General features: G+C 45.6%; 1 protein-coding gene across 12 annotated transcripts in view; it reads right to left on the minus strand.

The window, feature by feature from the left end:
• fam135a (family with sequence similarity 135 member A) overlaps positions 1-15,846 on the minus strand; it is a 253,544-nt gene that overhangs the window by 80,560 nt on the left and 157,138 nt on the right. For all 12 annotated transcript variants that reach the window (XR_011593824.1, XM_070884848.1, XM_070884853.1 and 9 more), the window contains one exon: positions 11,602-13,834. Coding sequence is in view for 11 of the 12 variants with exons in the window: in XM_070884848.1 (XP_070740949.1) it covers positions 11,602-13,834 (2,233 nt within the window). In the remaining variant the exon portion in view is untranslated. The remainder of the gene's footprint in view (positions 1-11,601; positions 13,835-15,846) is intronic.

Raw genomic sequence — 15,846 nt, forward strand, 5'->3', positions numbered from 1 at the left:
CCCCCATCAGAGGAAATAGTTTCTCTGGGCCCAATTTTAGCCCAACCCTTTTTTCAGCGCACTTACCGGAGATGCGCCGCTTTTCTCCGTTCAGAAGTGCGGCGAAAAGATTCCTCCCCACTTTGGCCGCTGTGCAGCCTCTCCCTGGTCGTCGTGCAGTGTGGCCAGTCGAGTCGGGGGTGGAGCCAGCGTCCTGCAGTGAAAACAGTGCCGGGACATCTGCACATGCCCATTGGAGTCGGGTCGCGATGTCCGCGCATGCGCAGTGGTGATTTAGCAATCGGCCATTTTTAAAAGGAATTGCAGCTGCTTGTGTTTTGCCGTTTGCTTGCTGCAGCCTGTCCGGTGAGTTTGCTTCCTGCAGCCGCTGTGTGTGCTTCGTTGTCAGCAGTTCAATCGCTCCCGCCCCTAGCCCTGGACGAGTGGCCTGCCGGTGCGTTGTCGCCCTGCACCTATCCCAGGCAGAGTGGCCTCCCGCACCAGCCGGCCCGCTGCCTTGCCGGGCTGAGTTTTCAGGTGAAAGTAGGAATTACTACTATTTTTTATTTGTTATTGAATGCTTATTACAAAGCACTAAACAAAGCACAAAGTAAGTCTTGGTGCTTTAGGTGCAGGTCCTCTCCGCTTCCCTTCCTTTCCCTATCCCAGGCTGAATGGCCTCCGATGTACCTACGTGCGCTGATTTCTTAACTCTGTAAGGGCTTTCTGAAGTGGCCATATACGCTGGCCTAAGTAGATTTGGAGTAACTATTAGCTGGCCAAAGTGGCCTAAATGGCCAAAACTAGCGTAGGTGGGTGGTAACGCCCCCTTTTGAGAAAAACCAAACTGAACTAAAAATATCGTAACTAACTCACTTACACTGGCGCAAATTGAATGTGCAAAATGGGGATTTTTAAGATACGCCAGAAAAGTCAAGTTACTCCAAAAAAACAGAGCAACTCCTGGCCAAAATTGAGCCCCATCTATCTACCTGATCAACCTTTTTGTAAGAGTTATCAAATGAGTGAAACCTGTAAAGTACAGACAGCTAGAGACTGGCAACAGCATCCTTTTTTTTCAAAATGGTCACTATGTACTATAACATTTTTCCCAACAATATTGTAAAACCAGCTGAGGTTATGATCAGCATCGAATCAATGGCAAAAATGCTTAGAATCCCCTTCCCACACATCAGTGCTCAGCTGTGTTTACTTAACAGTTTTGCAGTCTAAATTTTTGTTTTATTTCACACTGCTCTCACTTGGAGCAGAGTGTAACTTCAGTAATGAACTGCGTTCCTCAGTTCTATGCACCAGCGTTAGGACAATCACTGACCAAAAAAAAAGGAAATGTGATGACAGGTTATGCTAGTATACTGAAGCTTCCAAAGGCAAGTCTTTAGAACGGAATGAGAACATTTGGGAGCGAAAACACAACAGGTCACATTATGTGTAGAAGTGAAATTGCAGTTTTCTGGTTGAGCAGTGAGTCTGCAGGGACTCTCAGGCCTGACCATCATGCCACAGAGCAGCAGTGACAGATAGACCGGGGACAGCCATCCACCTTCGCGACCCAAAGCCAAAAGCTCCTCAATGAAGTCAATCATCCAGCAGAAGTTGAGGGAAAGAAGACAATGGCAGGGTCAGGGGGAGTGGAGCTGCCAGAAGCCGATTTGTGTATGGATGTAGCGCTGGGGCTTGAAAGGACAGTCGCTCTCACCGTTTGCATGCGCTTTTCTTAATTTGGGAGGCTTGTAAGGCCAGTATGCACGTCAGCGCAAGGTGGCAGAGGGCTTTGTGCAAGAAACGGCTTTTGTCAAATGGAGAGTTCTTTTCCAAACATCCATTGTGGCAGAGAATGTCTCTGGGATAGAGCCGAGCAAGCATTCAATCCCAGGGATAGAGCGGTTTCTCTGCCATTATGGATGCTGGGTAAAGAGCTGTCATTCCACAAAAGGCGTTTCTTGCACAAAACCTGTTGCCACTGTTTTGCACTGTCCTGTGTGTCTCGTGCTTTAAGTCATAAAAGGGCTTGGTGCATTGTAGACTATCTGCAATTCATAATTTGCCTGTGCCCGTGCTTTCAGAATGCCTCTTGTATATTTGGGGTCTCCATAAGTGTATTTTTTTTTTTTTTGCAAGTGTCCATTTATACAACCCCTGCTCCTTCTCCTTAACCACCTCAGCTCCAAGGAAAACAATCACACCTTCTCTAGTCTTTTCACATAGCTTGCCCCCATCTTCCATCATATTAATCACCCTCAGTATTTTCACCAGGCATTTGTTAAGATGTTGAAGAGTGCCAGCCCAAGCACTGAGTCCCACTCGCAACATGCCTTAATCCAGAGTAAATGTAATGCACACAGACGGTTTCCTATTGCTCAAACATGATCCAATTCAGCTTACTGCTAGCAATAGCATGTTGGCTAATTTTGAACTAGTTTTCTATGAGGCACCTTATTAAAACGCTTACTAAATTCAAGTAAAGCACATCAATATTCTGATCCTTATCTACATCTTTTGTTACTTTATCAAAAAACTCTTAAATTTCTCTTGATATTGACATGACTTCTCTTTTGTAATTCTTACCAGTTAGTTTACATCTCCCCAACTGTTCTACCACTTTGTAACGTGATAATTGATTCTATAAATTTCCCTGGAAATGAGACGACTTTTTTTGGTTAATTGGACGTGGATGACGCCTCATTAATTTGCCATCTCTACTTGCCCCAAATTGATGGAAGTTGGCCTTCTTTGAACCGTTGCAGTTCTCAAAGCCCTAATTGGTTTATAGTTACCCAAATCCCCCTTCTATCTCTCTTTAAATAACACCTTTACATTTACAGTTTACCCATCACCTCATATACAAAATATTTTTAAAGAATTGTTAAATATTTTTAAAGAATTTCTGTCAGTGGTTCAAATAGCATATGTTTGAGTTCCCTACACATGCTAGGGTGATTCTCATCTGTCCTATCTGCTTGATTTACTTGAATCTTACTCAAGACTCCATATACCAAAGCAGTAATAGTGTACATTATATTACATACTTCAATCTGGCTATCTTGGAACATCCACTTATGTAGTAGAGGCAGAACCTCTCTCTCGTTAAATATTGAACCAAAGAAGACAGACACTTAGGGACCGAAATTGGCATCCTGTGCGCCTGCTGTTAGCACTAACGGGGCGCAAATGGTTTTTCTTGCGCAAAACCCTCTGCCTCCTTGCACTGACGTGCATACCGACGCGCGAAATTAGTCGAGGGTTTTGCGGAGATGCTAAGAGGTAGCGCCTCGTTCCTGCCGGCTGCAATCCGCTCAGCTGCGCCCGTTGATGTCATTGCAGTGCACAGCGCTCCGTTACCGCCCCGGAAGAGAAATTCAGAAGACACTATAGGAAACAGACTGTATGTAAGAGATACAAGTTTCCCTTCAAGTATTATTTGTTACAGAAACTCAATGTAAATGTGTTGAATTTAGATTAGCCATCATTTCTCATTAGGAACACAAGAAATAGGAGGAGGAGTAGGCCATTTGGCCCCTCGAGGCTGCTCTGCCATTCAATAAGATCATGGTTGATCTGATCTTGGCCTCAACTCCACTTCCCATAACCCTCAACTCCTTTATTGTTTAAAAATCTGTCTATCTCCACCTTAAATATATTCAATGACCCAGTCTCCACAGCTCTCTGGGGCAGAGAATTCCACAGATATGAGGAGAAATTTCTTCTCAGTTCTAAATGGGCAACCCTTATTCTTAAGCTATGGCCCCTAGTTCTAGATTCCTCCATGAGTGGAAACATCCTCTCTGCATCTACCTTGTTTCAATAAGATCACCTCTCATTTTTCTATACTCCAATGAGTCAGGGGGAAAGGGGGGGAGGGGGTGGGACTGATTTGCCGCACGCTCCTTCCGCTGCCTGACCTCTTCACGCTCACTGTGTTGAGATTCGAAGAGCTCAACGCCATCCCGGATGCACTTTCTCCACCTAGGGCGGTCTTCAGCCAGGGGCTCCCAGGTGTCAGTGGTGATGTTGCACTTTATCAGGGAGGCTTTGAGGGTGTCCTTGTAACGTTTCCGCTGCCCACCTTTGGCTCGTTTGCCGTGAAGGAGCTCCGCATAGAGCAATTGCTTAGGGAGTCTCGTGTCTGGCATGCGAACTATGCGGCCTGCCCAGCGAAGCTGATCAAGTGTGGTCAGTGCTCCAATGCTGGGAATGTTAGCCTGGGCGAGGACACTGATGTTGGTGCGCCTGTCCTCCCAGAGGATTTGCAGAATTTTGCGGAGACATCGTTGGTGATATATCTCCAGCAACTTGTGGCTCTTGGATTGGACTGTTCAGCCACCAAAGAACTCACTTTAGGAGTGGAAGCAAGTCTTCCTCGATTCCGAGGGACTGCCTATGATGATAACTAAATGGAACAGACTTCAAAAAATAATTGATAGGGCAGCAAGATGATTTATAACGAGATGTTAGAAGGTGGCCAGCCTATTTGGCAGAGCAGGTAAAGCATAAAGCAAATAATTCCAATACTATATTATCTGTGACAATGGATACTAATGACAAGGATTTTTTTTTTAAATTGCATGTAAACAAACTCTTTAAAATAGCAAACCATCTTTCACTGAGTGTAGGAACTTGCCAAACTTTCCTAGTCCTGAGGAAGCTGTTTAACCACTTTGGCAGGAAAAATAAAAAAGCAAATTATTTAAATGGAGAGATTACAAAATGTTGCAGTACAGAGGGACCTGGGGGTCCTTGTGTATGAAACACAAGAAGTTAGAATGCAGGTACAGCAAGTAATGAGGAAGGCAAATGGAATGTTGGCCTTTATTGCAAAGGGGATAAAGTATAAAAGCAGGGAAGTCCTACAACTGTACAGGGTATTGGTAAGACTGCGTACAGTTTTGGTCTCTTTATTTAAGTCCTGTACATCGTCCATGCCTCTGATTAATACAGGAGGGTGGATATTACTACAGACTTGTAGACCATGAGCTTGGTGGTAGATTTGAGGGTCTGGTCTTCGAACACTCTTTTCTTCAGGCGGCCGAAGGCTCCACTGGCGCATTGGTGGCGATGTTGAATCTCCGCATCAATGTCTGTCTTTGTTGATAAGAGGCTCCCGAGGCATGGGAAGTGGTCCACATTGTCGAAGGTCGCGCCGTGAATCTTGATGATGGGGGGGGGGGGTAGTGCTGTGCGGCGAGGACTGGCTGGTGGAGGACCTTTGTCTTACAGATGTTAAGCGCAAAGCCTATGCTTTCATATCCCTCAGTGAATACATTGACTATATCCTGGAGTTCAGCCTCTGAATGCACTCAGGTGTCGTCCGCGTACTGTAGCTCAACGACAAGGTTGGGGTGATCTTGGACCTGGCCTGGAGGCGTCGTAGGTTAACCAGCTTCCCACTGGTTCTGTAGTTTAGTTCCATTCCAGCGGGGAGCTTGTTGACAGTGAGGTGGAGCATGGCAGCGACGAAGATTGAGAAGAGGGTTGGAGCAATGACGTAGCCCTGTTTGACCCCGGTCCAGACGTGGATTGGGTCTGTAATGGATCCGCTAGTAAGGATCATGGCCTCCATGTCGTCGTGGAGTTGGCGAAGGATGTTGACAAACTTTTGGGGGCATCCAAAACGGAGGAGGACACTCCATAAGCCCTCATGGCTGACAGTGTCAAAGGCCTTTGTAAGATCGAAAAAGGCTATGTATAATGCTGCTCCCTGCATTTTTCCTGCAGCTGTTGCGCTGCAAAGATCATGTCCGTTGTGCCCTGTATGGGAGGAAATCCGTACTGAGATCCCGGGAAGAGCTCCTCGGCTACAGGGAGATTGCCTTGTAGTTGCCACAGTCGGACTTGTCCCCCTTTTTTATGATCACGATCACTGCATATCTGAGATCTCCCGGCATGCTCTCCTCCCTCCAAATGAGAGAGATGAGGTCATGTATCCGTGCCAACAGCGCCTCTCCGCCATACTTTAGTGCCTCAGCAGGAATTCCATCCGCACCCGTAGCCTTGTTATTCTTGAGCTGTTTTATGGCTTTGTCTACCACGTGCAGTGTTGTGGTTTCACTGAGGTGGTGACGGGTCACGTGCTGCAGGATGGAGTTGAGAACACTTGTATCAAAGGCAGAGTCTCGACTGAGGAGATCTTCAAAGTTCTCCTTCCAGCTGGCCCCGACAGCCTTTCTATCCTTGATGAGTGTTTTCCCGTTCTTGGCCAGGAGTGGGGTGGGGCCATGGGAGTTTGGACCGTAGGTGGCCTTGACTGCAATGAAGAATCCTCGCATATCGTGGCTGTCGGCCAGTTGTTGTATCTCCTGTGCTTTCTCCATCCACCACATGTTCTTTAGGTCTCGGATTTTTTGTTGGACCGCAGCCTTGTGCCGTCTGTAACGTTGTTTTGCAGCTCCGGAGTTGGGTTGTTGCTCAAGGCTTAGAAATGCTCTGCGCTTACGATCTGTTAGTTCTTGGATGTCCTGATCATTTTCATCAAACCAGTCCTGGTGTTTTCTGGTTGAGTAACCAAGTGTCTCTTCACAGGCACTGGTTATGGAGGTCTGGAGGGCAGACCAGGCGTTGTGGGCATTCAGCATCTCAGGGTCATCAAGGCACGCCAGATTAGCTGCGAGACGCTGGCTGTATAGGGCTCTCTTAGCTGGGCCTTTAAGTGCCCCGGCATTAACTTTTTTGCAGCACTGCTTCTGCTTTGGGGCTATGTTAATATCGATGATGGATCGGATTAGGTGATAGTCCGTCCAGCAGTCGTCAGCTCCTGTCATGGCGCGGGTGATATGCACAGCCTTGCAATCCCTGGTTCGAACGATGACATAATCAAGCAGGTGTCAAGTGTTTGGAGTGAGGGTGTTGCTACGATGCCTTGTATTTGCCCCTCTGGCGGAACAGGGTGTTGGTGATGAGGAGTTTGTGTTCTAGACATTTTGACAGGAGTAGGTACCGCTGGAGTTGGCTTTCCCTACCCCCTTTCTGCTGATCATGCCTCCCCAGAGGGCGGTGTCTTTGCCGACCCTGGCATTAAAATCACCCAGGAGAATCAATTTGTCGCCCGTGGGGACGTGGGACAGGGATGTCTTGAGTTGCAATAAAAACCCTCTTTAGCCTCATCCATTGCAGTGGCAACTGGAGACCAAGCACTGCTGTATAAGTTTAATTGCCTACGGAGAGGTGTTGGCTGCAAGCTCGGCGCTGAATAGCGCCATTGATGGTAGATGGCCCGAGGCTTGGTTGGGGGGGGGGGGGGAGACAGACATTAGGAAGGTCAGCTGGGGTTCCGAGGGATGTTTTGGAGAGTTTTTTCCAAGGTTAAAAATTTCCCCAAAGGTTTCCAAGTTGTTTTAAAAGTTTGAGTGTTTAAAAGTATTTCTAAATTTAAAAACAAAGTTACACAGGTTGATTGAAGGTTTAATAAATAGATTAAGAGTTGATTAAAAGTTGATAGTCTAAAATGTAAATCAAGTTGTTTAAAAATTAGTGTTCACAGCTAGCGACGTAGGGCAGGTACAGCCCGACGTTGGGCCGGACTGGCTGGCCGAAGGGACCCGGAGTGCGAGACTGGGCCGGTCTGGCTGGCCGAAGGGACCCGGAGTGCGAGGCCGGGCCGGACTGGCTGGCCGAAGGGACCCGGAGTGCGAGGCTGGGCCGGACTGGCTGGCCGAAGGGACCCGGAGTGCGAGGTCGGGCCCGGACTGGCTGGCCGAAGGGACCCGGAGTGCGAGGCCGGGCCCGGCCGGCTGACCAAAGGGACCCGGAGTGCGTCGTTGGGCCAGAGGCTCATCAGACTATACCTTTCTTAGCCCTGACGCATTCTTTTAGCCAAGTATGCTTTCTCCTAAAATCAGCCTCCTCAAAGTATCATGGTCTAATGCCGCTGCTGCTCTTTTCTTTCTCCTTCCTTACTCTGAAGCTTACACTCTTATGATTTTTATTCCCCAGCACCTCAACTCCTGCTATAATGTTCTCATTATTGGTCAGCTTTACACCAAATGCAGCTTAATTAACAATTCCCTCCCAGAAGGTTGCTCAATGTTGGATTCCCTCATCAAATCCAGGGTTTCATGATTTGTTTTTTTACTACTAGCAATACCCAAATGACATTCAGTATTTGGATAGTTAAAATCTCTATCAAAACACCATCTGTGCTAGATGCTTTCTTTACTTCCATGTGAATATCTGATCAATTATAGCTTTTGGTCTAGTGGTCTACAGCAAATTATTACCAGCAATTTCCTCTCGCTCATCCAACCATATCAAAAACAACTTTGCTTTGACATTCTGCCTATCATCAATCTTTGCTAGCTATTATACAAGATTTGACTCCTTCACACCTCCAGCAACCTCTTCTAAATAGTTTATATTCTTCCAGTACCATTTCCCATTTGAGCTCCTCACCTTCACAAGGATGCACTTTAAAATTTTCCTTCTCTTTTAAATTTTCACAAAACACACTCTCCTTTGACAGAGGGGAAGGGAGAGGGAGAGACAGACAGAAAAAGCATTTATTTGACAACCCCAGTATAGATAACCAGATAATCTGTTGCAGCTTTAAAAAAATTTGCTCCTGGAATGTGGACGTCACTGGCAGGGCCAGCATTTATTGACCATTCCTAATTCCTCTCGAGAAGGCGGTAATGAGCCACCTTCTTGAACTGCTGCAGTGCGTGAGGTATAATGGAGTGGCTTGCTAGGGCATTTCAGAGGGCAGTTAAGAGTCAACCACAGTACTGTGGGTCTGGAGTTACATATAGGCCAGACCAGGTAAGGACAGCAGATTTCCTTCCCTAAAAGACATTGGTGTAGCAGATGGGGTTTTTAACGACTATCCAATGGTTTCATGGTCACCATTATGGATATTAGCTTTTTATTGCAGATTTATTAATTAACTGAATTTAAATTCCCCACCTGCTGTGATGATATTGCTTGAGGGATAATTATTAACCAGGACACCGGCAGAAAACGTTAGTGGGAGTTGTGTACAGACCTCCAAACAGTAGTAGTGATGTTGGGGAAGATATCAAACAGGAAATTAGGGGTGCATGCAATAAAGATGCAGCAGTTATCATGGGTGACTTGAATATGCATATAGATTGGGCTAACCAAACTGGAAGCAATACGGTGGAGGAGGATTTCCTGGAGTGCATAAGGGATGGTTTTCTAGACCAATATGTCGAGGAACCAACTAGGGGGGGGGGGGGGGGGGGGGGACCATCTTAAACTGGGTGTTGTGTAATGAGAGAGGATTAATTAGCAATCTCGTTGTGCGAGGCCGCTTGGGGAAGAGTGACCATAATATGGTGGAATTCTACATTAGGATGGAGAATGAAACAGTTAATTCAGAGACCATGGTCCAGAACTTAAAGAAGGGTAATTTTGAAGGTATGAGGCATGAACTGGCTAGGATAGATTGGCGAATGATACTTAAGGGGCAGACATTTAGAGACCACATGGATGAACTACAATAATTGTACATCCCTGTCTGGCGTAAAAATAAAAAAGGGAAGATGGCTCAACCGTGGCTATCAAGAGAAATCAGGGATAGTATTAAAGCCAAGGAAGTGGCATATAAATTGGCCAGAAATAGCAGCAAACCCAGGGACTGGGAAAAATTTAGAACTCAGCAGAGGAGGACAAAGGGTTTGATTAGGGCAGGGAAAATAGAGTACGAGAGGAAGCTTGCAGGAGTTTTGTATTTTGGTTTGGTATTCACTAAAGAGGACACAAACAACCTTCCGGATATAAAAGGGGTTAGAGGGTCTAGTAAGAAGGAGGAACTGAGGGAAATTCTTATTAGTCGGGAAATTGATGGGATTGAAGGCCGATAAATCCCCAGGGCCTGATGGTCTGCATCCCAGATTACTTAAGGAGGTGGCCTTGGAAATAGCGGATGCATTGACAGTCATTTTCCAACATTCCATAGACTCTGGATCAGTTCCTATGAAGTGGAGGGTAGCCAATGTAATCCCTCTTTTTAAAAGAGGGAGAGAGAAAACAGGGAATTATAGACCGGTCAGCCTGACATCGGTAGTGGGTAAAATGATGGAATCAATTAAGGATGTATTCATAGCCGCGCATTTGGAAAGAGGTGACATGATAGGTCCAAGTCAGCATGGATTTGTGAAAGGGAAATCATGCTTGACAAATCTTTTAGAATTGTTTGAGGATGTTTCCAGTAGAGTGGACAAAGGAGAACCAGTTGATGTGGTGTATTTGGACTTTCAGAAGGCTTTCGACAAGGTCCCACACAAGAGATTAATGTGCAAAGTTAAAGCACATGGGATTGGGGGTAGTGTGCTGACGTGGATTGAGAACTGATTGGCAGACAGGAAGCAAAGAGTCGGAATAAATGGGTACTTTTCAGAATGGCAGGCAGTGACTAGTGGGGTACCGCAAGGTTCTGTGCTGGGACCCCAGCTGTTTACATTGTACATTAATGATTTGGGCGAGGGGATTAAATATAGTATCTCCAAATTTGCGGATGACACTAAGTTGGGTGGCAGTGTGAGCTGCGAGGAGGATGCTATGAGGCTGCAGAGTGACTTGGATAGGTTAGGTGAGTGGGCAAATGCATGGCAGATGAAGTATAATGTGGATAAATGTGAGGTTATCCACTTTGGTGGTAAAAACAGAGAGACAGACTATTATCTGAATGGTGACAGATTAGGAAAAGGGGAGGTGCAACGAGACCTGGGTGTCATGGTACATCAGTCATTGAAGGTTGGCATGCAGGTACAGCAGGCGGTTAAGAAAGCAAATGGCATGTTGGCCTTCATAGCGAGGGGATTTGAGTACAGGGGCAGGGAGGTGTTACTACAGTTGTACAGGGCCTTGGTGAGGCCACACCTGGAGTATTGTGTACAGTTTTGGTCTCCTAACTTGAGGAAGGACATTCTTGCTGTTGAGGGAGTGCAGCAAAGGTTCACCAGCCTGATTCCCGGGATGGCGGGACTGACCTATTAAGAAAGACTGGATCAACTGGGCTTGTATTCACTGGAGTTCAGAAGAATGAGAGGGGATCTCAACGAAACGTTTAAAATTCTGACGGGTTTAGACAGGTTAGATGCAGGAAGAATACTCCCAATGTTGGGGAAGTCCAGAACCAGGAGGAGTCACAGTCTAAGGATAAGGGGTAAGCCATTTAGGACCGAGATGAGGAGAAACTTCTTCACCCAGAGAGTGGTGAACCTGTGGAATTCTCTACCACAGAAAGTTATTGAGGCCAATTCACTAAATATATTCAAAAAGGAGTTAGATGTAATCCTTACTACTAGGGGGATCAAAGGGTATGGCGAGAAAGCAGGAATGGGGTACTGAAGTTGCATGTTCAGCCATGAACTCATTGAATGGTGGTGCAGGCTCGAAGGGCTGAATGGCCTACTCCTGCGCCTATTTTCTATGTTTCTATGTTTTTAATTCCACTGCTCTACTTCGAATAGAGCCACAAAATCTTTTACATCCTGAGGGGGCAGAATGGCATTGGTTTAACTGTTATTCAAAAATTTTAAAGAACTATATGCTCTAAACCAGCTGTGTGAATAGGATAAAAGGTTTCTGATTTTGGAGACAGACACTTTCTTAAAAAATATGAAGTAATGTGGCAAATCTACTTACATCTGCATTTGTCCTTTTGTGGCAGCATCATCATACCAAGAGACTGGCACAGTAGAGCTGAAGACAGCACTGCTGGGTTGCTTTGTAATTGCATCAAGTTTGCTTCTAGAAGACAGTCCACTGATAGATGGGGAATCTCTGACAATGGACGAAAATGATAAACAAGTAGGAGTGCATGCACCTGGCATGCTTGCTCCTTCTGTGGTACGATCAGCATTAATCAGCTCAGATCGGATTGCATCATTTTTATCATACACAACATCGTCGTCAGCTTCATAATAACCATTTTCTATCATTTCTTGTTCTTCATCGTCTTCTGCTTGTGCAAGAGTAACAAGGCCAACAGTCTCCTTTTGAGGACTTGTGGGGCAGCTGCCACCACCACCAGGACTAATATCAGAAAGGTCTGTACTGCTTCGAGATCCAAAGTAATTCTCCACTAACCCTTGTTTCACAATGTCAGTGCTGCTGGCAGCTGAAAGGTTTGTGTGCACTCGATCATCTGCTTCCTGCAGAGTTGGAATTTCAAACACCTGAATTACATCGGCAAGCTCTTCTGGATGCAATTCTGGACCCACACACTGGTCAATTTCTGCCGCATCTGAAGTATAGCAGCTTGGCTCATCAAGATGAATAACTTCAGAGTTCAGTTGAATTATATGTTTTGTGGTTGCTTTTTCTAAACTAAAATCTTCACTTGAGCCTTGAAGCTCTCTAAAATCATCAGCACAAACAACATTTTGCTGTGTATTGCGGTTGTTACTTTCTTCACTAACTATACAGTTATGAAACTCCTGCTCAGAAAAAACAGAAGAATGAGGAGCTTGGTTTTCAGTCCCTGAACACTCAATGAACACAACACTTTCTTCTTGTACTACAACACTGGATTTTTTAATTCCAGAATTTAGCTGCTCTAATACAGTTGATACGAGCTTGGGCTGTTCATCTCTCGTTTGATGTGCAAGAACAGCAGCAATGTTCGAACTATCAACTGGCTGCTCATCATCCTCATCTGAAGGCAGGGAGTTTATAGAAGTTAAAGATGATTGTATTTCACTTAGAGCACTTGTACTCTCTGTACAGTGGCCTTCAATCACATTCCTCAAACTTAATTCTGGTTTAAGTAGCAGCTGCATGCAAGGCTTTTCACTGAGAAGAGGAGCCTTCTCCAATACTGGCTCAGTGGCTAAGTCTGGTTCCGGCTGAAATGCAAAAGAACTGGGTTCACTTTCAATGCCAGAATCTGAAACTCTGGACGATGAGCAGGTGACATAAACATCTGGCAGTTTAACAGCATCTCCACTTACAACCAAGTTAAACCCCTTTGTACATATGTTCGGTAGTGCATGCTCAGAAGCAGCAGGATGCAGCGCATCCTTTTCCAACAGTAAATAATTCTTCTTAGGATCCAGCAGCTGTGATTCAGGAGATCGACAAAGCCCTTGGTCATCATCTTTAACAGGGAGCTTGGAGGCGGAGGCCATCATGACTGTTACTTTTTCCCCTTCATAAGCGCATCTACTTCTTGGTCTGACTTCAATGTGTTTGACTCCTGATGCGGGTGCCATTTGCTGGCTATTCAAACTATCAAATGAGCACTTAGTAGATCTTACACACTCAGTTGAAGTCCCAGGACCTGCCTGGAATAAGCCGGATGATGCAAATGTGCAAGATTCCATTTTGTGACGATTAATGCTGTAACCAAAATCATCAAGATTTTTTGTTTTTGTAGCCTCTACATACTTTTCCATACTTGAAAGAAGAGGCATTAGTTCTTTATGCTGACATAATAGCTTAGAATTTGCCTTTGCCCCATTATCAGCTCCTGTGCTTGTGGGAACCTGCCCACCTTTTGGACAAATTGAAAGCCCACCTTCAGATTTACTGATATCCCCCAAGTTTGAATTCTTTAAGCTCTTGTAACCAACTAGTATCACAGAATCCTTAGAGCTTTGTTTCACCAATTTTTTGCTGTTCTCAGACTTAACTGACTTCTTATGTTTTGCCACTTTTACTTTTGATTTGCTGTGCTCTTCAGCTTTTGTCTTGTGCTGTTTTGTCTGCGGCTTCTCGCTTTCATTACGTCTAACATTGTAGATGCTTGCTGGTCTTGTTTTAAAATCAGGACTAGAAAAACCTGAAGGGTTACAATCTTTAGAGTCAGATTTTTCCAGTTTGGCAGAAAAGGATGATCTTCTTACATTCTGAACCCCACTCCAGGGAACATCCGAGTCTTTTGAAGAAACAAAATATTAGATATTTGTAAACAGACAATGCATGTTTATGTAACTTGATAAATTACGAGGAAGCAGCATAACAAAAATATTTGAGATTCATTATTTATGAAAAATGTGAGTTGAATTTAAAGTAGAGTGTAACTATGGATATTTAAGACTTATTCACATCTTGTATGTATTATGTGGGTGGATGATATTGAGGCTTTGGAGAGGGTGCAGAGGAGGGCCACGAGACTAATTCCCAGTATAAAGCATATTAGTGATCAAGATCAGCCATGATCTTATTAAATGGCGGAGCAGGCTCGAGGGGTCAAATGGGTCTAACTCCTGCTCTTATTTCTTATGTAAGACAGGCTAAAAAAAAAAAGTTGGGACTCTGCACTTCAGAGACACGTAGACTTAGAGGTGATCTGATTGAGGTTTATCAGATAATGAAGGGAATAAATTGTGTTCCAGTTGACAGTTTGTTTCAATTAAATAGATTAGGGCGGACTCAAATTTAAGTTGTATAAGGCTAGATTCTACGTTAGATGTCAGGTGGTGTTTTTTTCCCCCCCAGAGAATACTGGATCTCTGGGACAGGTTGCCGTCACGTGCGATGGATGCTGATTCGCTGAATTCCTTCAAGCGAGAGCTGGACCCATTTCTGGCTGGGGCAGAGATCACCCCTTACAGAAGTTAGGCACTGCAGGGAATTCAGGGCCGGAGTGATTCCCTGGACTAGTTTCGATCGCCTAGATGGGTCAAAGAGGAATTTCCCAGATTTGTTTCCCTAAATTAGTCTGTTTATCATCTGTTTTTTTTGCCTCTCCCGGAAGATCATATTGTTTTGGTTGGGGTGGAGTGTATGGGCCCAAGTTTCAGGCCGCGCCGACCTGGACGCCCGTTTTTCGCACCAGAAAGGGCGCCTAAAAAAAACTTACCTATTCTCCGGCTCCCTGGAGACCCTCTAGAGCTGGGTGCGGCGCAGAACAAGCTGTAGGGGGCGGAGCCAGATCCCTGCGCTGAAAACAGTGCCGGGACCTCTGCACATGCGCGCTACAGTGGGCGCGCATGTGCAGTAGCTCCAGGTGCCCAAAACTGTGTGGGAGGGGCCCGAAGCACGCAGCCCCTAGCCCTGGCCAAATGGCCTCACTGGGGCTGCGTGCATAAGGCTCCTCCCACCCGACCCCCGCGACTCTCTCCTAGAAACATAGAGAAACATAGAAAATAGGTGCAGGAGTAGGCCATTCGGCCCTTCTAGCCTGCACCACCATTCAATGAGTTCATGGCTGAACATGCAACTTCAGTACCCCATTCCTGCTTTCTCACCATACCCCTTGATTCCCCTAGTAGTAAGGACTTCATCTAACTCCTTTTTGAATATATTTAGTGAATTGGCCTCAACAATTTTCTGTGGTAGAGAATTCCACAGGTTCACCACTCTCTGGGTGAAGAAATTCCTCCTCATCTCGGTCCTAAATGGCTTCCCCCTTATCCTTAGACTGTGTCCCCTGGTTCTGGACTTCCCCAACATTGGGAACATTCTTCCTGCATCTAACCTGTCTAACCCCATCAGAATTTTAAACGTTTCTATGAGGTCCCCTCTCATTCTTCTGAACTCCAGTGAATACAAGCCCAGTTGATCCAGTCCCGCCATCCCGGGAATCAGTCTGGTGTACCTTCGCTGCACTCCCTCAATAGCAAGAATGTCCTTCCTCAGGTTAGGAGACCAAAACTGTACACAATACTCCAGGTGTGGCCTCACCAAGGCCCTGTACAATTGTAGCAACACCTCCCTGCCCTTGTACTCAAATCCCCTCGCTATGAAGGCCAACATGCCATTTGCTTTCTTAACCGCCTGCTGTACCTGCATGCCAACCTTCAATGACTGATGTACCATGACACCCAGGTCTCTCTGCACCTCCCCTTTTCCTAATCTGTCACCATTCAGATAATAGTCTGTCTCTCTGTTTTTACCACCAAAGTGGATAACCTCACATTTATCCACATTATACTTCATCTGCCA

The sequence above is a fragment of the Pristiophorus japonicus genome, chromosome 7, assembly GCF_044704955.1.
Source record: "Pristiophorus japonicus isolate sPriJap1 chromosome 7, sPriJap1.hap1, whole genome shotgun sequence".
In the NCBI taxonomy this organism is placed as follows: domain Eukaryota; kingdom Metazoa; phylum Chordata; class Chondrichthyes; family Pristiophoridae; genus Pristiophorus; species Pristiophorus japonicus.